We start from the raw sequence: 24,072 nt of genomic DNA on the forward strand, positions 1-24,072 counted from the left end.
GTAGCCCATTAGGCTGAATAGTCTAGTGACAAGAGCCTGGGACTAGATGTGAGGAGACCCAGGTTCTAGTTTCTACACCGCCACTTGACTAATGCGGGCCTTTGGGCAAATCACTACACTCCCTTGGCTTCAATTTTCTCATCTGTAAAATGGTGTACAATATCCATTCTCCCTCCATTTTGGACTGGAAGCACCAGGCAGGACAAAGGCTGTGTCTGAGCTTATTGTCTTGTATCTATCTCAGCACTTAGCACAGTGTTTGCCAAAGAGTAAGCACTAAATAATAATGGTAATGTTATTAATACAGTACTGTGACATTCTTCCAAAAAGTACCAAGCCCTTGGCAAACGGTTGGTTATCTTCAGTGACTGCTTAAGTCCCAGGAGAAATTTCAGAATTTAGATATAGTAACTCTTTCAGAACACTAGCTAGGGTACCATTTTATATACTGCAATAGCCCATAGTGGCCTGAAACTTAGCAGCCTAATTTCCAAGAGTTTTAGGTACTGAGCAGTCAGATTGAGGAGGCAGACACTTTTACCTTTCCCTATTTTGATGGGGGAAAACATTCCCATTTCTTAAAAACTAATTAAAATAACTCAGTATTCCCAAGGAGCAGATTAAGAAGACAATAAGACAATGAGATAGATCTGTCTCCAACACTAGTATGAGGATATTTGGAAAACACATCTAACAGCTGCTCCTCTAGACAGCCATTCTAAAGATTAGATTAGCATGAGCATTCCTTGCTCTCTATTTATCCATCATGACCTTCTTTGCCCGACTCATCTGCGCCAAGACCACCTCTCCTTTGGAGCCGCGCCTAGGACTGCTGGTCCCTATTTGCAGCTGAACCTTTCTCCTCCAGTCATCGCCGCCACATTGACTCGGAACCTCCGTTTTCTGGGAGCTGCGATATCAGTCCTCAATGACCCGCGGTCCTGGAACGCCCTCCCTCCTCACCTCCGCCAAACTGATTCTCTTTCCCTCTTCAAAACCCTACTTAAAACTCACCTCCTCCAAGAGGCCTTCCCAGACTGAGCTCCTCTTCTCCCTCTGCCACCCCCCTTTACCTCTCCGCAGCTAAACCCTCTTTTTCCCCTTTTCCCTCTGCTCCTCCACCTCTCCCTTCCCATCCCCACAGCACTGTACTCGTCCGCTCAACTGTATATATTTTCGTTACCCTATTTATTTTGTTAATGAATTGTACATCGCCTTGATTCTATTTATTTGCCATTGTTTTTACGAGATGTTCTTCCCCTTGACGCTGTTTAGTGCCATTGTTCTTGTCTGTCCGTCTCCCCCGATTAGACTGTAAGCCCGTCAAACGGCAGGGACTGTCTCTATCTGTTGCCGACTTGTTCATCCCAAGCGCTTAGTACAGTGCTCTGCACATAGTAAGCGCTCAATAAATACTATTGAATGAATTAGACTGTAAGCCCGTCAATGGGCAGGGACTGTATCTGTTGCCAAATTGTACAATCCAAGCGCTTAGTACAGTGCTCTGCACATAGTAAGCATTCAAATACTATTGAATGAATTAATATTTTCAGCTTGCACCACTTCCTGCCACAACTTTCATAGTCCTAAAATAAATAATCAAAGGGAAAAGGAGTATATTTACTATCAAACTAACACTTGTATAACTTCTTTCCTTGCCTGTTATCATATTCATTCTATTCTACACACTTTAACAAAAACAATGAATTGGTTTTTGATCATTTTTAACACAGCATTTCATAACTGCAATTTTAGGTCAATCATCAAGTTTAAGTAGACCTTAAAACTCATTATGAGTATTAGTTTTCAAACAATTAGTTGATGATAGAAAATACTCATCATGAATAAGAGCCTTGGCCCTGAGACTTCGGTTGTGGTACTCATTACTATAATTCTTAGAAATAACAATAATGATGGCATCATTAAGTGCTTACTATTGGCCAAGCACTGAGGTAAGGTGATCAGGTTGGACAGCCCCTGTTCCACATTGTGCTTCCAGTTTAGTTAGGAGGGAGAATTTTACAGATTTTTACAGATGAGGAAATAGAGATAAGTGACTTGTCCAAGGTCACCCAGCAGGCAGTTGTAGAATCAAGATTAGTTCCATATTACTTTCCTGTAGGCCACTCTGCTTCTCGACTAAGAAACTACACAGAATAGTTGATGATAATGTTGGTAGCTTGCAAAGCACCCCACGCTCTCTTGTCCCTACCAACGATGTTCCCACTGGGACACAGAATACAACGAGTGAGTTGGCAGGATGGGGTGCAGGACATTGGGAGGTGCACATATGATGCTCAAACATGTTAACCAATTTAATGTTACCATGTTAACCAGAAGAACCGGGACTAGAATCCAGGTCTCCTGATTGTGAGAGCAATACTCTTTCACAGGACCAATAGCTGGGCTTAATTAGTAAAGAACAAAGCTGTGAAGACTAAACTACAAAAAGAGAACAAGTAAACTATCAAAAGCCCATAGGAAACTTGTGCCAAAGGCTAGAAGTAAAACAGTAGTGCTAAACATTATTTTCTCTGACGCAGCATCAAGGTGAACAAGCACCATCTGAGAAATTTAAAAAATTGAAAATATTGTCAATCAAATCAAGTTATAACTGAATAAATATTCTGCTGCTCAAAACCAGTATACTAAAAAATATAGTTTTAGGAAAGTCAGTCTACGCCTACACATTTAAAATTATTAGCTCCTACTAGAATTTGTTTAATGTGCTACTTACTCTTAGAAGCTTGTTTTTAATGAGATTATATAGCCTCACAAAATATGATCTAACAACAAACTATCTTACCAACAGTGGAGAATCTAACAGCAATTGGAGTTCTTTTTCCAATATGCTCAAACACTTTTGCCTTAGTGTATTTGGTAATATCATGAGTGACTTCAAAATATCCAAATGCTCCTGCAAAAGAAAGACAAAAACATTACTTTGGCACAGAGTACTCTAAGACAAGAATATAATACCAAGTTCCAGATGCTTTTAATGACCTTAAAAGGCATAAAAGATAATCCTTCTAGAATGCAGGTTTCCAATACACATTTTGGATAGAATATACTGGCAGAATTCAGGGACTCTCTCCCAACTACCTGTGTCTGAATAGATACAGTGCAGCACAGTATCAAAATGAAAAGATGTGTGCATATATATGACATGGGATGCAGGGTGTGTAACATAAAAGCAAGTTTTCCTTAATTTGGGGTTCTGCACTGCCAAGTATAAGGAAACCTGAGCAAATGGGGAAGATGAGTGACCAGAATGGAATGATTTTACAATTAGGGGATATGATGAAGAGGTTAGAATATGTGCATATCATATATTGCCAAAAACCCCTCCTGAGAGCTGCCAGAGTTTCATCTTGGGTGTAGAAAGGGAAAGGGAGCCAGGAATTTGGGAGGAGATGAGGACAGGCAGTCTCCAACTGGGGTCTTCTCCACCCTGGTTAGAGAGTCTTGTAAAAGACCTGGGAAAAGCAAGTGGAGGAGTCTAACTTAAAATGCTGCTGGGGCAATCGTCTCCGTGACCCCCCAGGGAGTGGACACAGATGCCACTAAGAAATAAATACACAGAACCTTCAGCCCTTCCTCATTTTACCCTCAAATACATCCAGCTGTGTTGGAACCAGGTCTGAGTTTGTTCACCGAAACACTGCCTGACCTAGAATAACAATTCTAAAGACCATGGAAAAAAACTGTAGAAAGATTTGAAATTCATGTCCTTAGGCCACGCAAAACCCACCTGCTCCCTTTGCGTGAACAACTCTCTCGGGAATTCTCTCTCGGTCAAAGTGAGCCATTTCATCAGTGAAAACCACATCCTGAACAAGCAGAGGCCCCCGCGACCCTGCCGTCAGAGCATTCAGTTTATCTCCCACTGGAATCCCAGCTCCGGTGGTGATCTCATCAGGTGTCTAAAAGTAGGGGGGAGGAAAAAAAAATTATGGAATCACTTAAAATTCAGAGGACACACAATAGTCTTAACACACACACAGAAAAACCTCTTCTAAAGCTACAATTGCTTCTTTAATCTGGACAAATAACATCATTGAGGGCACACTTAATACCCCCAAAAAATATATAAAATATCAGATAACTTGGAGATTGGTTATCACGCTGACAAAGAAAATGCATCCCCTCAAACTGTGCAAGACTAGACTGTAAACTCATTATTATCTGCTATTTCTGTCATATTGCAGTCTCCCAGGAGCTTAGTACAATGCTCTGTAAACAGTATGCACTCAATAAATACCACTGATTGACTACAGACCCCACACTGTATTATACATACTAATTCAAGTGATGGATTTTGTCTTTATACAACGTAATAACACCCCCTGCCCCTCCCCCCACCACACACACTCTCAATCTAAAGAGCAAAGCTATGCACACTCTTGGACTTCTGTATCATATCATGCAACTTATGATGTGTACAGAGAAATGGCAGTATAAAGATATTACGCAGTCACCCCAAGATACATTGGTATAAATCTTACCCTGCGTTGAAGCCATCCTCAGGTGCTTGATGCTTTAAACCAACTATATAAAATCCTGACCAACTGATAATACATACATATAAATAAAAGTAAATGTGAGAAACAAAACTAGGATGGTTTCTCATTTTCTCATTATAAAATAGCAATAATTCCTGCCTCATGTTTGCCTCAGAGGGATGCAACAAAGATTTTATATATTATCTGTAAAGCACACCACACTCCTTAGAGAAAGACTAAAGTTAGGTTTACCAATACAGGAATTATTACTCTGTGCTGACAATTAATTACCAGTATTAAGTACAGTACTTGCAATCAGTAGGAGCTTAGTAAAGGCCATTATTACCACACTGTCTCGAAGCAACGATTCTTCCTTAAGGCTGGAAACCGTGAATGGTCCTTCCATGCATCTAGGTCTCCTTGGGTCACAGGACATTGGCTATAATAATAATACTTGTGGTATTTGTTAAGCCCGTACTATGTGTCAGGCACTGTACTAAGCACTGGGGTGGATATAATCCAATAAGGTTAGATGCAGTCCCTGTCCCACAAGGGGCTCGTAGTCTTAGTTCCCATTTTACAGATGAGGTAACTGAGGCCCAGAGAAGTGAAATGACTTGCCCAAGGTCACGCATCAGACAAGTGGAGGAGCCAGGATTAGAACCCATGACCTTTTGACTTCCAGGCCTGGGCTCTGTCCACTACACCATGTTGTTTTTGAACATCCAGGATTTTGAACATCTCTGCTTGTTTTCTGTGCACTGACTCTTGAACAGGGTGAGATTTCATGTCTGATCACTCAAGCTTCTAGCCTGGGCCACACACCCGACCCTCAGCAGTCACGTACATAACCATTTTTTTTATATATAATAGTGTGCCTCCCGCTCTAGACTATAAGCTCAATGTTGGGAGAGAGGGCATCTATCAACTCTGTTATATTGTACTCTCCCAAGTGCTTAGTACAGTGCTTTGCACACAGGAGGTGCTCAATAAGTATAATTGATTGACTGAAGAACTTTTATATACAATGTGTGTGAAACCCTGGTAATGATAAACATACATTTTCTGAACCACATATAGCATGGAATTATTAAAGTATCAAAAGGAAGTTTCTTCCCTTACCTCCCAACCTGAAAAGAAGACTCAAAACTTTACAATGAATGTCTGCAGTATCTAGTGACTTGCCCAAGGTCACACAGCAGACAAGTGGCAGAGTTGGGATTAGATTCCAGATCCTATGATTCCCAGACCCTTGCTCTTTCCACTATGCTATGCTGCTTCTCCCAATAGCTTCAATATACATTTTGAGATAATGTGTTGCAGATGGCTGTTAGGGCCACTGACATGTAGAGAATGATTCTCTAGCCAAGTGACAATCTCATTTAAACCAAGTATAAACAGGCAAGGGGTTCTGATCCTGAGCTCAAGGGTACATTAGTGTGCCTTCACAGGTTAAAAACCTTCAATAAATATTTACATCCATGCTTTGCTTCTTTATGCAACAGAACAGAATGTAAGCCCTCTGAGAAGCAGTGTTGCCTAGTGGAAAGAATACAGAACTCGAAGTCAAGAGGACCTGGATTCGAATCCCAGCTTTGCTGCTGCTGTGCGACCTTGAACAAGTCATGACTTCTTTGCCTCCATTTTCTCATCTGTAAAATGGAGATTACCTGCTCTCCCTGATACTGTGATCCCTTAGTGGGACAGGGCACATATCCAACATAACTTCCATGTACCTCAGCACATACTATTATTATTATTAATACTATTAATAAGTCTAGAAGGAATGTCACCACTGCTCCAAAAATATTTTGGGGCCAGTGTCAGAGAGACAGATTACCAGGCTCAACTAACCAGTGATTTAACTCAGTGTGCAATTAAGTTCATGTTACATGTTAATTCCTTAATGTAGCAATGTTGTTTACAATAAGGTGTTTGAAAACATTCTCTAAGATAAATTCAGTCATTTAAAATAAAAACTGAAATACTCTTCAAGAAGTCATGGATACTGAGTTAAACAAAAATCACAGTCATGGTTCCTCAAATGAGATGGACACTTCCAAAAGAACTCTTCAAATTTATTCCATCTTGCATCAAGCAAATTCATTGTCTGTGGTTGCATACTGTGGTTGCATACTGTGGAAGCACAGTGGTCTGGGTTTTGCATAAGCCCCTTCCCGCCCAACTGTTCCCTCTGAGCTGCTTTGCTTTTAGGCCTGTTTGATTGTCTCCTGATCACCTTAAGTGAACAAGAGTAACTCCAGCGACTAGAGTCCCTAGAAGTGGTAGAATACCAAGGGATGGAACGTGATGGTCCTTTAGGCCTGGACTTTATTTTGTCCAGCCCAGCTGCCATTTACTCAAAGTGGGCACATCACGTAATCTCCTCCCTCCTTTGTTCATCCTATCTAGGTATCTGTCCTATCAGAAAGTTTGGTTTGTTAAGGTCTCCGGACAGGAAGAGGCCAGGTCAGGATTCCTAACCTATCAATAGGGTTTGCCCCCAGATCCTTAAAATGGAGAGAACCAGGCAGGCCCTAATAATTACCCCAAGTATAATTTATAGCTGCTTGTATTAAGTAATATACAATGATTTGTGTTCTATCACAAGCGAAGCATCCTAGCTCTACCATCTGTATATAAAGACACTCTGGATTGCATGGAGTTAAGCAGGCCTTGATCAGGAGAGGAAACTCTGCCCGTCAACCACCACTTCCTACTAGTGCTAGAAGCACTAATAGTAATAAACAAGTCTCTGATATACCCTTTTGAACACAATACTGAATCCGTGAAGTTTTCTTCCACAGTAATTTGGTGCAGTGCCTCGGATGACAACACTCGACAATGGTCTGGAGCACTCCTTCTCTAAGTGACCTCTAGGCACACAACCAAAAAGGTAAGAGTCCCTTTTTGCTTGCATCCATCCCACCGATTAGTGCAGTGCTTGGCCCATAGTAAGCACTTAAATACCAAAATTATTATTACCACCTTTTGAAATCTCACCTGAGACTCAGAGACAGGAAGACTGTGGCCATTTTACCAAATGAACTCACGTCAGTCAAGCGCTCTGGCAAAAAGTATGTTAGACAAGTGAGTAATTTGGTTTATTTAGTAACACAAACAGGATTTGGAATTTTATGACGACTGAATGCCAGGGAGTGGCACAGGGTGCCACGTTAATGTGTGACATTGTGCGAGTGTGGCCCCGACTGAATGCTTAGGAATTGCTACGCCAGTTCTGGGGCGTAAATCCAGTCTAAACCCACCATGGTCACCCTAAGTGACATGCTGCGGCATCCAGTAGGCTTGGTGGAACCCCGTGAACCCAGCAATTGAAAGCTTTGCGTGTCTCTCACTGTCTATAAGCTGCTGTGCCAATTCTGACTTAAGCCAAGTCAAGACGCCCCACGATCACTTTGTACAACAGTCGATTGTGAAAGTAGGTGAGCTTGGTGGAATCTCATGACCCCGATAGCAGTTGTCTCTCTTCTGCCAGTCTGTCTGCCGAGAATGATTCCTGGCTGACACCCCTTCTGTGTCTTCCCTAACCAAATGTAAGACGTAGATAAGTCTTCGGTCTGAGAGGAGGAAGGGTGCCAGAACTGCAAAGTGTCGATAAACCTTCAGGGGGATAGATGCAGGGCGTGGAACTGCATCAGTCTTCCGAAAACAGAAAAGGGGCAGTCCAGAGAAGTATCTCTTCCACCAAAGGGAGCTCTGGCTTATTAAATATAAATTCATTATGGGCCTAAAACTTGCAAGTTCTCAGATAACCCTACTAACCAGTGCTCCACTAAAGGTTCCTTTAATCTAGACAAAATATTTCACCTCCCTGAAGCATAAAAGAGTCTAAAGAAAGTAATATTGACCAGGGTCAATGGGATTTAGGATTTATTAGGCAAAGAAAGTGTTTTTGTTGTTTCTCTGTGCCTTGTCTACTTTTCTCTGTCTTGCTGATTGGCAAGTCAGGCACTATAGCACCCATTTTAGATGGGCATGCACAGGAACCTCCAAGTCCAAACTGCCAAAACTTGGGTGGTGCATTCTATTTGCACATCTGACTCTGCCCTAAACTTTTTTATTTATACTCTATGCGTGTGAAGGAAACTCAGTGCTCAGCACTAAGCCTACCAGGTGACTTAGGTCATTGCTAAGTGTCAGAAAGAAAGGGACCCAATGAGACATTTGGGCAAATAATGACCAAAATCACTGGGGAGCTTTTCTTTGTATTCACCCTGCCTGGACTCTTGTTCTTCCGGAGTCTGAGTAACAAAATCTCTAAAATGGGATCATATCTGGGGCACTTCTGGGATTGAAGTACATGTTTAAGTCACTACTACCCAAGTTTAAGTTGCAGGCAGTGAAAGATCAGTATTTATCTGAGATAGACAGTTCCCTGCCGTAACCTGTTACTTTAAGAAGAGTGTTAGTGGCTCAGGTAGCCTCAGCCAAATGAAAGTGCATGGAGAACACCTCCATTCTGTTTTAAAGCCCTACTGAGAGCTCACCTCCTCCCAGAGGCCTTCCCAAACTGAGCCTCCCCTTTCCCTCTGTTCCTCCTCCCCTCCCTTCCCGCCCTCTTCTCTTCCCCCTTCCCCTCAGCACTCTGCATATTTGTATATATTATTTATTACCTTATTTTTGTTAATGAGGTGTATATCTCCATGATTCTATTTATCTTGATGATGTTGTCTTGTTTTGTTCAGTTTTGCTTTGCTGTCTGTCTCCCCCATTAGACTGTTAGCCCATTATTGGGCAGGGATTGTCGCTATCTGTTGCCAAATTGTACATTCCAAGCGCTTAGTACAGTGCTCTGCACATAGTAAGTGCTCAATAAATACTACTGAATGAATGAATGGTTACGGAGTATGTTTGGGGAAGGACAAGGAGTAGAAATTTGAGAGGACACCTATAGAGAGATTGCATATGTGTATGTGGTTGGAGCGGGAATAAGTAAATGTAAAGAAGGAAAAGGATGAAAGGCTTGAAGAATTACCTATAGAGAGTAGGGGAGTGAATTTGGATAGGAAGGGAATCTGTACATTCCAGAAAGGAATGAGAATTCTGAATACGAATTTAGGTATTTGTTTGGGGGGGATGGAAATTACCTTCTCATCTGACGATAGGGTGTACCCTCGTGTCTATGTAAGAATGGGTTACGTTTCAATAATAATTACGGTACTTATTAAGCGCTTACTATGTGTGCTACGGTAGATACAAATTAATCGGGTTGGACTCAGTCCCTGTCCCAAATTGGGCTCACACCCTTAATCCCCGTTCTTTACAGATAAGGTATCTGAGGCCTAGCTTTACCACTTGTCTACTGGGTGACCTCAGGCAAGTCACTTCACTGGGCCTTAAGTCACCTCATTGAAATGGGGATTGAGACTGTGAGCCTCTCGTGGGACAGGGGCAGTGTCCAACCCAATTTGCTTATATACACCCCAGTGCTTAATTTAGTGCCTGGCACAAATTAAAGCACTTAAATACCGCAACTCTATTATACTGTATACTGTACTGCCAAGCATTTAGTACAGAGCTCTGCAAAGAGTAAAGGCAATGTAAAAGGCAGTATGGCCTAGTAAACAGAGCATGGGCCTGGGAGTAGGAAGGAACTGGGTTCTAGTCCCAGCTCCGCCACTCGTCTGCTGTATGATCTTGGGCAAGTCGTTTAACTTAATAATAATAATAATAATAATGTTGGTATTTGTTAAGCGCTTACTATGTGCAAAGCACTGTTCTAAGCACTGGGGTAGATACAGGGTAATCAGGTTGTCCCACGTGGGGCTCACAGTTAATCCCCATTTTATAGATGAGGTAACTGAGGCACAGAGAAGTTAAGTGACTTGCCCACAGTCACAGCGCTGACAAGTGGCAGAGCCGGGAGCTGAACTCATGACCTCTGACTCCGAAGCCCAGGCTCTTTTCCACTGAGCCACGCTGCTTCCCAGCCACGCTGCTTCCCAGCCATGCTACTTCTCTGTGCCTCAGTGACTTCATCTGTCAAATGGGGACTATTACTGTGAGCGCCATGTGGGATACAGTCCATATCCAACCTGATTACCTTGTATCTACCCCAGCACTTAGTACATTCTTTGGCACCTAGTAAGCGCTTAACCAAAACCCGCCCTCACCCCGACCCCCAAAAAAGGGCTCAAATAGGACTGATTCATTTTTCCTTCAACCCTACTGCTAGGCAGACTGCAGATTCCTCTCATTGAATGCTCTCTCATGGTAGAAAAACAGTCAAATGAATAAGCAGGGAAACCCAGCTCTGACCCAGATCAGGCCTGAACCACTGCAGACAATAAGAAAGGGCACCATTATGTCTCAGCCCATGCCTAAACAGAGAGCTCTCTCATCAGCAGCCCTTCCTCTGAAGTTGATTCAGAAGTTTCAAGCTGCATTTCCACACCAGTGGGTTTAAGCAGTCATGGTGTGGGAAGCATTTATGAGAGTAGTAAGGAAAAGTGGTCATGACTTTATAAGATAGGTTCCAAGAACATTGCAAGCATGCATTTCAAGGTCTCCCATTGATGACACTAATTAGTGGGCAGGAGAACAACAACTCTAGTGCATGGTTTTGCTCCCTTTATTCACCTCTCCCTCAGCCCCACAACACTTGTGTAGATATTGGTCATTTATTTATATTAATGTCTATCTCTCCCTCTAGACTGTAAGCTCATTGCGGGCAGGGAATGTCTGCCAACTCTTATTATTGCTATATTGCATTCTCCCAAGTGATTAGTACAGTGGTTTTCACATAGTCAGTGCTCAACATGATTGATTGGATAATTTTTACAATATACGCACATTCCCCCCACTCCTACCCCCCCAAAAAAATAAACTTCCAATTCCTCTCATTGCCTATTCCTTTCCACATCAAGCAGAACACCTGACCACTGGCATCAAGGTAATAAACCTTGATTATTACCCTTACTTATCCTGGCTCCTCTCCCACCCCAAGTCCCACACTTGGTTCTTTTCAAGCCAACCTACTCACCGCACCTTGTGCTCGTAGTGCCGACCTCTTGTTTCCTTCCTCCCTGGACCTCCCTCTCCCTTCACATCCAGCTGACTGCTGCTCTCCCCATCGACAAGGACATCCTGAAGTCACTCCTCCTCCAGCAGGCTTTCCCCAGTTGATCTCTCTATCCTAATTTGGCTCCCTTCAGCACTCCCACATCACCTAGGTACTCACAATACTTATAATAATAATAATAATAATGTAGGCATTTGTTAAGCGCTTACTATGTGCAAAGCACTGTTCTAAGCGCTGGGGGGATATAAGATTAGGTTGTCCCACGTGGGGTTCACAGTCTTAATCCTCATTTTACAGATGAGAAAACTGAGGCACAGAGAAGTTAAGTGACTTGCCCAAAGTCACACAGCTGACAAGGGCGGAGCCGGCATTCAAATCCCTGACCTCTGACTCCCAAGCCCATGCTCCTTCCACTGAGCCCCGCTGCTTACTTATGTAATATTCGATTGGAAGCTCCTTGAGGGAAGGATCATGACTACTCTCATGAGTACTCATGTACTCTCCCAAGTGCTTAGAACAATGTGCTCTGCACAGAATAAGTGCTTCATACAATTGATTGACTGAAGATGATTCCTACACCTGGCATAAATACAAACACAAATAGGCTGGCAATGTGTCTTTTGTACTCCCCCAAGAGTTTACTTAGTACAGGGCTCTGCACAAAGTAAGTGCTCAATAAATACCACTGATTGACATATGTGCATACAAATGCATTCTTGATGCAAAGAAGGAATCCATTCTAAAAGCAGAAAAAAGGAGGCTTGATGAACTAGAATATTCCTGGAAAATATCATCTACAGAGATTGCGTATTGTAGCCGAATGCAACAAAATATTGCGACAGAGTCTGTTTCAAAGAAAGTATGTGAATTGAGGGAGCGTGGCCTAGTGGAAAGGGCATGGTTCTAGGAGCCAGGAGACCCGGGTTCTAGCCCTAACTCCATTTGCCTGCAGTATGGACTTGGGCAAGTCAGTTTATTTCTCTGTGTCTGAGTTACCCCTTCTGTAAAATAGCAATTAAATATCCTTTCTTCCTTCTTCAGACTCTGAGCCCCAGCTAGGACCAGAACAGTGTACAGTCTGATTATCTTGAGACTCTTTCAGTACTTGACATATAATGCTTAAATATGATCGTTACTATATTTTGTTTCAAAAAGGACCAATTGATAGACACTCTCCTCACCTTCAAAGCCTTTAATTAAAAATTGCATCTCCTCCAAGAGGCCTTGCCCAACTAAGCTCTCATTTCCACTACTCCCTCTCCCTTTTGTCCTCCTTGCACTTGGATTAAGCACTCTTAGGCACTTGATATTCACTCCACCCTCAGCCCCACAGCACTTACTTGTAATTTTATTTTTTATTAATGTCTGTCTCCTGCCCTAGACTGTAAGCTCAGTGAACTCTCCTAAAAGCTTAATACAGTGCTCTGCACACAGTATGTGCTCAATAAATATGATTGACTATGTCCGTCTCCCCCTCTAGACCATAAGCTCCTTGTGGATAAGGAACGTGTATGTCTTTCAACTCTCTTATACTGTAAGCTTCCAAGTGCTCAGTACAATGATCTGTACACAGTAAACACTCAATAGAGATCACTGATAGATTGCATTCAATGATAATATTAAGGTACACAAACCAAAACAAGTAGAGAAAGTAGACAGAAGAGGTGGAAGTGGTATTTAAGTGCTCACTATGTGCCAAGAACAGCTCTAAATATGGGATAGACACAAGATAATCAGGTCAGACACCGCCCCTGCCCCACATAATAATAACAGTGATGGTATTCGTTAAGTGCTTTCTATGTGCCAAGCACTGTTCTAAGTGCGGCCTTCAAGTAGGAAAGTAATGCTCAAGTAAAGACCTTTCATAATGTCAGTGGTATTTTCTAAGTGGCTACTGTGGGCAGAGAGGACTATACTAGGGGTGAAGGGAAGAAAAATAGCCAAAACAGCCATCTTTGCCCTGATAGAGGCCAGAGACTACAAATTGGCAAAACAATGAGAAAATAGATAAACTTCATCTACAACTGACTAAATAGTAGACAACCAAATTCAAGAGTCCTGAGGTGACTGATGGTGAAGGCATGGCAAGGAAGGTAAGAAGTTTGGTTGGGCAGGGGGAGGCACTTGGTGAACTGTGGGGTGCCTCACTATATGGGAGTTAGTTTTATATAAGTCTTTTAAAAGGGTATAAAATTACATCAATGCTTACCAGGTCCAAAAGAAAGCTTCATTAGAAGGAGAGTCTTCTTATAAAAGGATGTGTTATAAAGGGTTTTACAGTAAGTAGGGAGACCAGTGCAGTTTTCTAAAATAAGTTCAGAGAACCAGTGGGTGACAAGTAACAAGCACGCCTGAAAGGAGTAATCTTTCAAAGGCAAAAAGATAATAGCCTGAAACAGGGGTTTTGGACTACTCACATGAGATCGAAAGAGGAAGAACCTTGGATGACACTGGGCAAGATTCACAGCCTCATAAAAACACCCTCTGGGCAGGAGTTACTGCCTCACCACACCTCATTATGCCCACTGGGCAAGAATTACCCCCGTTTTTTTAAACAGATGAGTAAACTGAGATACTGTGAGATTTAGTTGTTAATCATGGAGTCGTAGGGCTAGGTGTCCTCCAGTCACCCCAAACTTAATATGGCTAAAACTGATCTTCCCACCTCAACTTCCCTGTCCTCCCGCTCACTTTCCCATCACTGTTCACACAGCACTACCATCCTGCCTGTCTCACAAGCCCGTAACTTTGGCATTATCCGTGACTCCTCTCCCTCAGTTCCACCCACATATTCAAGCCATTGCTAAATCCTGTCAATTCTACCTTCGCTACATCACCAAAATCCACCCCTTCCTCTCCGTCCAAACTGGTGCCACATTAACGCAAGGCCTTATCCTAACTCGGTTTGATTATTGTATCAGCCTCCTTACTGACCTCCCTGCCTCCTGTCTCTCCCCACTCCAGTCCATACTCCATTCTGCTGCCCAAATGATTTTCCTTCAAAAACGTTCAGACCATGTTTCCCCACCCCTCAGGAAACTCCAGTGGTTGCCCATCCACCTCTGCAAACAAACATTCCTCACCATTGGCTTTAACACACTTAATCACCTTGTCCCCTCCTACCTCACTTCGCTACTGAGCCCCACGTGGGACAACCTGATTCCCCTGTGTCTACCCCAGTGCTTAGAACAGTGCTCGGCACATAGTAAGCACTTAAATACCAACATTATTATTACTCTCCTACCACAACCCTACCTGCACACTTCGTCTAATGCTAACCATATCACTGTACCTCTATCTCATCTCTCTGGCCGCTGCCTCTCGTCCACATCCTATCTCTAGCCTGGAATGCCCTCCCTGCTCATATCAAACAGATTATTGCTCTCCTTCACTTCAAAACCTTACCGAAAGCACCTCTCCTCCAAGAAGCCTTCCCTGATTAAACCCTCTTCTCTTCTCACTCCCTTCTGTGCCTCTTACTTGCTCCTTCATTCATCCTCCTCTCATCTCCACACCAGTTATGTATATGGCTAACTTATGTATCCATTTATTTATAATAAGGTCTGTCTCCTCTAGATTGTGAGGTTGTTGTGGGCAGGAATGTGTCCATTTGTTGCTATACTGTACTCTCCCAAGCACTTAGTACAGTGCTTAGTAAGTGCTCAATAAATATGACTGAATGAATGAAAGAAAGAAAAGATTTCAAGGGCTCATCTCATCCATCCTTACTCTTGGCCGCATCTGAACCTTCCTACATAGATGCTTGTCTATGCTATTCTAAACAATATGTGAGGAAAGACGCCTTTCACAACCTCCCTCAGGAAACTGTTCCACTTTCTAGTAAATCTGACAGGCAGGACTTTTTTTGTCTGCTCCTAAAGTCACTGCAGGATCAATTGAGCCCAGTGCTTTGTCTTCTCTTCAGTAGGGATCAAACAAAGAATGGACAGACAAATGATTATACATGCACTACGATACTAAGAGAGTCCCAAAAATAATCAAGAAAATTGTCCTAATTTCTTTTTAAAAAAAACCCTAAATTATTTGGACACCTCAAAAGAATGCCACTCATTTTTGCCGAATATTTCTTTAAACTTAAAATTAACAAATTTTCTGGCCAATTTACTAGGTAGAACTGATTTACTTTATTTTCATTTACGATTTTCAAATCTTGATTTGTCTCGGCAGGTTTGGAGCACTATTCTTCACCCATTCAAATGAAAAATATATTCTTTTCCTATTAATGTTCACCAGTGATTGGATCAACTACAATTTTTATTTGAAGTTTTATAGTCCTCTCTGAGCAGAATGCGTTTTATGTAAGACAATTTTAAGGTGCCAGTTCCTGAACAGGAAGGAGAAGCTAACTTCTATTTCTTACTTCAAAGAAACAATTACCCCATTTACTTCCAACTCTTCAGAGATCTGAGCATCAGTAAGCACAAGCTCTTCTTTTCAACTTGTAAATTGATGGAGAAGAAGTCCCAAGGTGAGCTCCTCCACAACAAATTAAGATGTAAAAATTTGCTTCCCTCTTCTAGCCCATATCCACAAAAAGGTATTTCATAACTACAAAAGGAAAATGTGGCTCAAACACCCTTGTTTACAAGGCTCTATGATCTACACATCTTCCCCTTCATCCTTCTTGGTCCCAGAGACAAGTCTCCTTACTACCTTAAAAAGAAAATTCACTCAGTAGTTGGCCTGAACAATTTGCTTCTCAGAATGATTAAGTCCAACCTGATCATCTTGTACCTACACCAGGGCTTAGAACAATACAAGTCAGCCTAATATTGTCCCCTTTGGGAAATTAAAAAAAAAACCACCACCAAAAAAACCCCTGACTGGAGGGAGAGGAAAAACGTGTCTAGCAACTCTGTTATATTCCTCCCTCCCAAACACTTTGCACAGTACAGTGCTCTGCTCACAGTAAGTGCTCAATAAATACAATTAATTGAGGCTTCCTATGGGGGACAGCTGGAGAGGCTCCTCTGCCTGAGACAGCAGAGAGAGAAGATAAGTACACAGTCATTTCAGCCGGTTGCCATACTAAAGAATTTCTTAACACCTCTACTATATGTCAAAAACACTGTTCTAAGTGCTGGGGTAGATATAAGATAATCAGGTTACACACAGTCCCCGTCCCAAATAGGGCTCACGTTTAAGTTGAAGGGAGGAGGATTTAATCCCCGTTTTACAGATGTGGTAACTGAAGAACACAGAAGTCAAGCAACTTGCCCAAGCTCACATAGCAGACAAATGGTGGTCAGGATTAGAACTCAGGTCCTCTGAGTCCTGGACTCATGATCTTTTCAGTAGGTCAGGCTGCTTCTCTGTCCCTCCTGTTCTCCCTCCTACAGTGAGGCTCATGTGGGGCAACCTGGTTAAACTGTATCTAATGCAGCACTTAGAAGATTGCTTGATTCATAGCAAGCACTTAAATAGCACGATAATAAGAATAATCAGTACCTATGTTTTTCTTGCACATTAACCACTGCTGCTTGACTTAAGGTTACTTTCAGACAATAAGTGGAGTTTTGCTTCAGTATCACTATCAAAGGTATTTTTGAGCAACTTACTGTGTACAGTATTAAAAATGTATAAAAAGGAGTAAGAGAATTTCTGCCCTCACTGTGAACACACTAGGCAAACTGATAAATATTCCACAGTTTTAAGACAAGAAAAGAATATATGGTGAATAGGTTGAAAATCTGAGTGCTGCCCATATGGGCAGTAGACTTATCCAGGCATGTTACAATCTGCCCTAGCCCAGAAATTGCCAAACTAAGGAAAGGAAGGAGGCGTGCCTTAGAAGTCTTCCTTAGACCTCTCCTGTGGGTGTATGATGAAACTATAAAGGCAAAGAGAAATTAATTTCCCACTCCTCTTTTACACAGAAATAATGACAGATGCCAGAACTGTGCTCTGACCCATTTCCACCACTGCCTACTCCAACCCTTGGCCTGCGATCGCTAAGCGCTTCCTTCTTCTGGGTTCACCTACTTTCACAATTAGGAAGTAGCGTGGCCTAGAGGAAAGAGGACAGGCTTGGGAGCCAAAGGACCTGGGTTCTAATCCATTCTGCCTATTTCCTGATGCATGACCTTGGGCAAGCCATTTACATTTCTCCATGCCTCAGTTACCTCATCTGTAAAATGGAGAATAAATCTTACTCCCTTCTACTTAAAACTGAGAGCCCCACATGGGACAGGGATGGTATCGGGTCTGATTGTCTTGTCTATCCCGGAGCTTAGAACAGTGTTTGGCACATAGTAAGCACTTAAATATGCAATTCATTTATCCAATTTCTAGAGCAAATGGCTACTGTTTAAAATCCTACTCCTCTAGAGAGTCTTCCCCAATTAGTTTTTTCATCTCCTCAGATCATATCCTAACTACAACCTCAGTACAATTGCACCATCTCCATTAATTCTCACTTATCAGTGGTATTTCTCAAGCACCTACTACATTCAGAGCACTGTACTAAGCACTATAGAGACTACAACAGAATTAGCAGACAGTGCTCCCTGCAACACTCAGAGCACTCTATATATTGACCTTTTATGCAGTTCCTCATTCACATATCTGGTTTTCCGTTCTCCTTTTCCCCCCATCTGTAAATTATTTTGTGTTTGTTTCCCCCACTGACTGCCAGCTCCTTGAGGCCGGGGGATCATATCTGTTAATTATATTGTTCTCTCCCAAGTGTTTAGTACTGTACTATGCACACAGTAGGTGCTCACTGGATATTTTTGATTGATGGGTTTACCCACGCAATGGTATTTATTTTCTACAAATGTATTCAGGTTGTCATCAAAATATGCATAAAAAACTCTACTGCTTCAGCATTACAACACAGTCTTTTGGATTCCAGAAAGACTAGACCTTTCACCTAGAAGACTCCGGTGCCAAACTTCAGAGTCACATGATGACCTATAAGGAGGTTGGCTGGCTGCAAAATATAAAAATAAACACCTTCACATTGTGTTCTCCAAAGTTAGTTTAATTATTTAATATCTAAGATCACCCTTAAAAAAAGGAATCATTTGAACTTTCCAACCTCACTGCTTGTGGCATTACTGAGTTGTGTTTTGAAGCAGATTAAGCTTCAGGGCCAGGTAAACAATATATAGTCAATTATTTTAAATAACATGCCACAGTCAATAAAAAGTTATTTTACCATGCCTCAAAAGATTTTAATTCTGTTTGCAAATACAAGATTGTTACATTGACATCTGTTCATGGGTTCCAAAGCAAATCCACAATTTTTTTTTTTTATAGAAAGGCAGAGGGTTTTGGGTTTTTTTGTCATCATGATGACATTTGCTGTGCTCTATCTCCCAGGCGATAAGAACCTAACCCCACATTTCCTACGGGCTCAGTGATTTCTAACACACAGAACTTTTTAGGAATGCAACTACCAGGTTACATGGAATTTTAGTGTAAAGCACGAGACATATGGTTACTGATTATTCCTCCAAAAAAACATTACATGCTAGATTGTAAACTTGGGTCTGCTAACACTAGTATACTCTCTCTAGCACTTAATATAGTGCTCTGCACAAAGTAGACACTCAATATTACTGATTAATTGAAAACAGCATTATATAAGTGCCATTAGCAAATTGCTTAAGGAAATACTATCATCATGAACACTGTTCGTTTTAAGGAAAAGGAATACCACCACCACGCAAAACCTATTTTTCCCACTTTACAAAAGTTTTCACTTAAAGGAAGCATCACTACAGTAGGCTCTATTACTCATGGAATAATATCTTCAATAACTATCATTACACTTCACCACTATAAAGGAGCAACAGCCTAGACCATCATTTTTTTTTTTTTTTAACTAAAATACCAAGGATAACAGGTCCCAAAATGTATAGATACCAAAATAATTTAATTAATAAAACTTTATTTAAAACATCATCCATATTCACCTGATGGCATCAAAATGCAATCAATCCTATGTGGCATGATTTTTAAAAAAATGGTTGGCAGGATCAGCAACTCCTCCCGGGAAGAGATGACTTGACAAAGACGGGATGGAAAGCCCTAAACTGAGCCAGGAACCCTACTAGCAATTTTGATGTCCAAAGCACTCCACTGACCTCATTTATTGAGTGCTTACTGTGTGCAAAGCACTGTACTAAGTTCTTGGGAGAGAACAACAATATAACAGAGTTGATGGACATTTTCTCTGCCCACAGTTAGCTTAGAGTCTGGAGGGGGAGGCAGATACTGGAAAGAGCATGGGCTGGGGACTCAGAGGTCATGGGTTCAAATCCCAGCTCTGCCGCTTGTCAGCTTTGTGACTTTGGGCCAGTCACTTCTCTGTGCCTCAGTTCTCTCAAATGTAAAATGGGGATGAAGACTGTGAGCCCCACATGGGACAACCTGATGACCTTGTATCCTCCCCAGCGCTTAGATGTGCTTTGCACATAGTAAGCGCTTAAATACCATCATTATTATTGTTACAGATATGTTTAATAATGTTGGTATTTAAGCGCTTACTATGTGCAGAGCACTGTTTTAAGCGCTTGGGAGGATACAGGGTCATCAGGTTGTCCCACGTGAGGCTCACAGTCTTCATCCCCATTTTACAGATGAGGTAACTGAGGCACAGAGAAGTTAAGTGATTGCCTACAGTCACACAGCTGACAAGTGGCAGAGCAAGTGCTGTGGTGCTGAAGGAAGGGTGGATAGAGGGAGCAAATCCAAGAGCACCTCATGCCTGCAACCGTTGCAAGAAACAGAGCTCTCTTCCACTACCATTTTGAACTGTTTTATGGTTTTTAAGCATTTACTAAGGGTCAAGTGCTGTTCTAAGTGCTGGGGTAGATACAAAGTCCTCAGTTTGGACACGGTTCCTGTCCCGCATGGGGTTGGGAGTCTGAGTCGGAGGGAGGTATGAAAAGCAGCGTGGCTCAGTGGAAAGAGCCCGGGCTTGGGAGTCAGAGGTCATGGGTTTGAATCCTGGCTCTGCCGCTTGTCAGCTGGGTGACTTTGGGCAAGTCACTTCATTTCTCTGGGCCTCAGTTACCTCATCTGTAAAATGGGGCTTGATTGTGAGCCCCACATGGGGCAACCTGACCACCTTGTATCCTCCGAGCGCTTAGAACAGTGCTTTGCACATAGTAAGCGCTTAATACCATTATTATTATTATTCTCATTTTACAGTTGAGGAAAGCGAGGCCCGGAGAAGTTAAATGACTCGCCCCAGGTCCCACAGCAGATTCGGGATTAGAACTCAGGTCCTCCAACTCCCAGGCCCGTGCCAGTTCCATTCATTCATTCATTCAACAGTATTTACTGAGCGCCTACTATGTGCAGAGCACTGTACTAAGCGCGTGGAATGGACAATTCGGCAACAGATAGAGACAATCCCTGCCCAATGACGGGCTCACAGTCTAATCGGGGGAGACAGACAAAAACAGCAGCAATAAATAATAATGTTGGTATGTGTTAAGTGCTTACTATGTGCAGAGCACTGTTCTAAGCGCTGGGGTAGACACAGGGCCATCAGGTTGTCCCACGTGAGGCTCACAGTTAATCCCCATTTTACAGATGAGGTCACTGAGGCACAGAGAAGTGAAGTGACTTGCCCACAGTCACCCAGCTGACAAGTGGCAGAGCCGGGAGTGGAACCCATGACCCCTGACTCCCAAGCCCAGGCTCTTTCCACTGAGCCACGCTAATCAAGGGGATGGACATCTCATTAACAAAATAAATACCTCAATGCTTGTCTTTTTTTTCCCCTTTACGTTATTACATTTGCAGGGAGCTGGGGCAGGTGCAGATGGGTTTTTTCCCCCACTCCCTCCTTCGGCAAGGACCTCTGCAACACAGGCCTCCCCCAACGCCCCTCGTAGAGGAACAGGCCGCTCTCTTCCCCCCTTCCCTCTTCCCCCCTTCCCCCCCGCCCCTGATAGAGGTACAGTCCACTTTCTCCCACTCGACCCCCCCCGCCCCTGATAGAGGTACAGTCCACTTTCTCCCACTCGACCCCCCCCCCGCCCCGATAGAGGTACAGTCCGCTCACTTCCCCTAATCCCCCCCCCCCGCCCCTGATAGAGGTACAGTCCGCGCTCTCCCCCCCCGCCCCTGATAGAGGTACAGTCCCCTCTCTTCCCCTCGGCCCTGCTGGAAGTACAATAATACTATTGGTATTTGTTAAGCGCTTACTATGTGCAGAGCACTGTTCTAAGCGCTGGGGGAGATGCAGGATAATCAGTACAATCCTAAATACAATCCGCTCCCCCCGCGCCACTGTTACAAATACAGTCCGCTCTCTTCCCCGCCCCCCTCATAATAATAATAACGTTGGTATTTGTTAAGCGCTTACTATTCATTCAATAGTATTTATTGAGCGCTTACTATGTGCAGCGTGGCGCAGTGGAAAGAGTCAGGGCTCATGAGTTCGAATCCCAGCTCTGCCCCTTGTCAGCTGTGTGACTGTGGGCAAGTCACTTCACTTCTCTGGGCCTCAGTTCCCTCATCTGTAAAATGGGGATTAAGACTGTGAGCCCCAAGTGGGTCAACCTGATTCCCCTGTGTCTACCCCAGCGCTTAGAACAGTGCTCTGCACATAGTAAGCGCTTAACAAATACCAACATTATTATTATTATTTGGAATGTACAAATCGGTAGCAGATACAGTCCCTGCCCCCTGACGGGTTTACAGTCTAATCGGGAAAGACGGACAGTGCAGAGCACCGTTCTAAGCGCTGGGGTAGCTGCAGGATAATCAGGTTGGCCCACGGGAGGCTCACAGCCTCCATCCCCATTTTACAGACGAGGTCACTGAGGCCCAGAGAAGGGACTTGCCCACAGTCCCCCCAGCTGACAAGGTGCGGAGGCGGGATTGGAACCCACGACCGGGCTCTTTCCCCTGAGCCCCGCTGCTTCGGTCCGCCCCGTCCCCCCTCCCCCCCGCCGCCTTGGCAAGCCGTTTTTGGAACGGCCCGGTGGAACTGCCCGGGCGTGGCGGCCGTTACTCCCCCATCACGGCATCGCAGACGCCCTCCGGGCCGGCCGGGGGCCGCCGCCAACGCCTCACCTGCGAGCCCCGCTGCTCCTTCCAGAGCTGCATCTGGTCGGTGGCTCGGTCCCGCTCGTGCGACATGGCTCCGGCTCGTCGTCGCCGTGGAAGGGGTGGCAAGAGCAAGGGACGCCGACCAGCCCCCCTCCCCCGCCGCCGAAGAAGAAGTAGGGAGGCTCGGCCAGCAGGCCCCGCCCCCCCCGCCGGCTGCGGGCTCCCGATTGGGCAGCAGCCTCTCCGGGCGAGATTGGCAGACCGGGACGGCCAATCGAGGACCAGCAGAGAGGCGGGGCGCTGAGGGGGCGCCCGCCCGCCTACGCGGGCCAAAGCGATGGGAACGGGGGCGGGGGGAGGGGGCGGGGGAAACCCTGCAGAGGGAGTGAAAATCGAGTCTAAAATTTTATACTTCTCATCGGAGAACCTTGTTTTCATCTCCAGTAAGAATGACAATAATCGTGGTATTGGTTCATTCATTCAATAGTATTTATCGAGCGCTTACTCCGTGCAGAGCACTGGACTAAGCGCTTGGAATGGACAATCGGCAACAGATAGAGACAGTCCCTGCCCATTCATTCGTTCATTCACTCATTCATTCATTCATTCATTCAATAATATTTATTGAGCGCTTACTATGCGCAGAGCGCCGCACTGAGCGCTTGGAATGGACAATCGACAACAGATAGAGACAGTCTCTGCCCATTCATTCATTCAATAGTATTTATTGAGCGCTTACTATGTGCAGAGCACTGGACTAAGCGCTTGGAATGGACAATCGGCAACAGATAGAGACAGTCCCTGCCCATTCATTCATTCATTCATTCATTCATTCATTCGTTCAATAGTATTTATTGAGCGCTTACTATGTGCAGAGCACTGGACTAAGCGCTTGGAATGGACAATTCGGCAACAGATAGAGACAGTCCCTGCCCATTCATTCATTCATTCATTCATTCATTCGTTCAATAGTATTTATTGAGCGCTTACTATGTGCAGAGCACTGGACTAAGCGCTTGGAATGGACAATTCGGCAACAGATAGAGACAGTCCCTGCCCATTCATTCATTCATTCACTCATTCATTCAATAGTATTTATTGAGCGCTTACTATGTGCAGAGCGCCGCACTGAGCACTTGGAATGGACAGTCGGCAACAGATAGAAACAGTCTCTGCCCATTCATTCATTCAATAGTATTTATTGAGCGCTTACTATGTGCTGAGCACTGTACCAAGCGCTTGGAATGGACAATCGGCAACAGATAGAGACAGTCCTTGCCCATTCATTCAATAGTATTTATTGAGCGCTTACTATGTGCAGAGCACTGTACTAAGTGCTTGGAATGTACAAATCGGCAGCAGATAGAGACAGTCCCTGCCCATTGACGGGCTTACAGTCTAATCGGGGGAGACAGATAAAAACAATAGCAATAAATAGAATCAAGGGGATGGACATCTCATTAACAAAATAAATAGGGTAATAAAAAATATTTG

General features: G+C 43.6%; 1 protein-coding gene across 1 annotated transcript in view; it reads right to left on the bottom strand.

Annotated features, from left to right (window-relative positions):
• The window catches only part of CAT (catalase), a 37,327-nt gene extending 14,590 nt beyond the window's left edge, over positions 1-22,737 (bottom strand). Inside the window, exons 1-3 of the mRNA XM_029060275.1 lie at positions 22,603-22,737; positions 3,752-3,923; positions 2,807-2,917 (exon numbers count right to left, since the gene is read on the bottom strand). Coding sequence (XP_028916108.1) covers positions 2,807-2,917; positions 3,752-3,923; positions 22,603-22,668 — 349 coding nt within the window. The 5' untranslated portion in view covers positions 22,669-22,737. The remainder of the gene's footprint in view (positions 1-2,806; positions 2,918-3,751; positions 3,924-22,602) is intronic.
• Between the last annotated feature and the right edge of the window lie 1,335 nt (positions 22,738-24,072).

This window comes from Ornithorhynchus anatinus, chromosome 3 (assembly GCF_004115215.2).
Source record: "Ornithorhynchus anatinus isolate Pmale09 chromosome 3, mOrnAna1.pri.v4, whole genome shotgun sequence".
NCBI classification, from domain to species: domain Eukaryota; kingdom Metazoa; phylum Chordata; class Mammalia; order Monotremata; family Ornithorhynchidae; genus Ornithorhynchus; species Ornithorhynchus anatinus.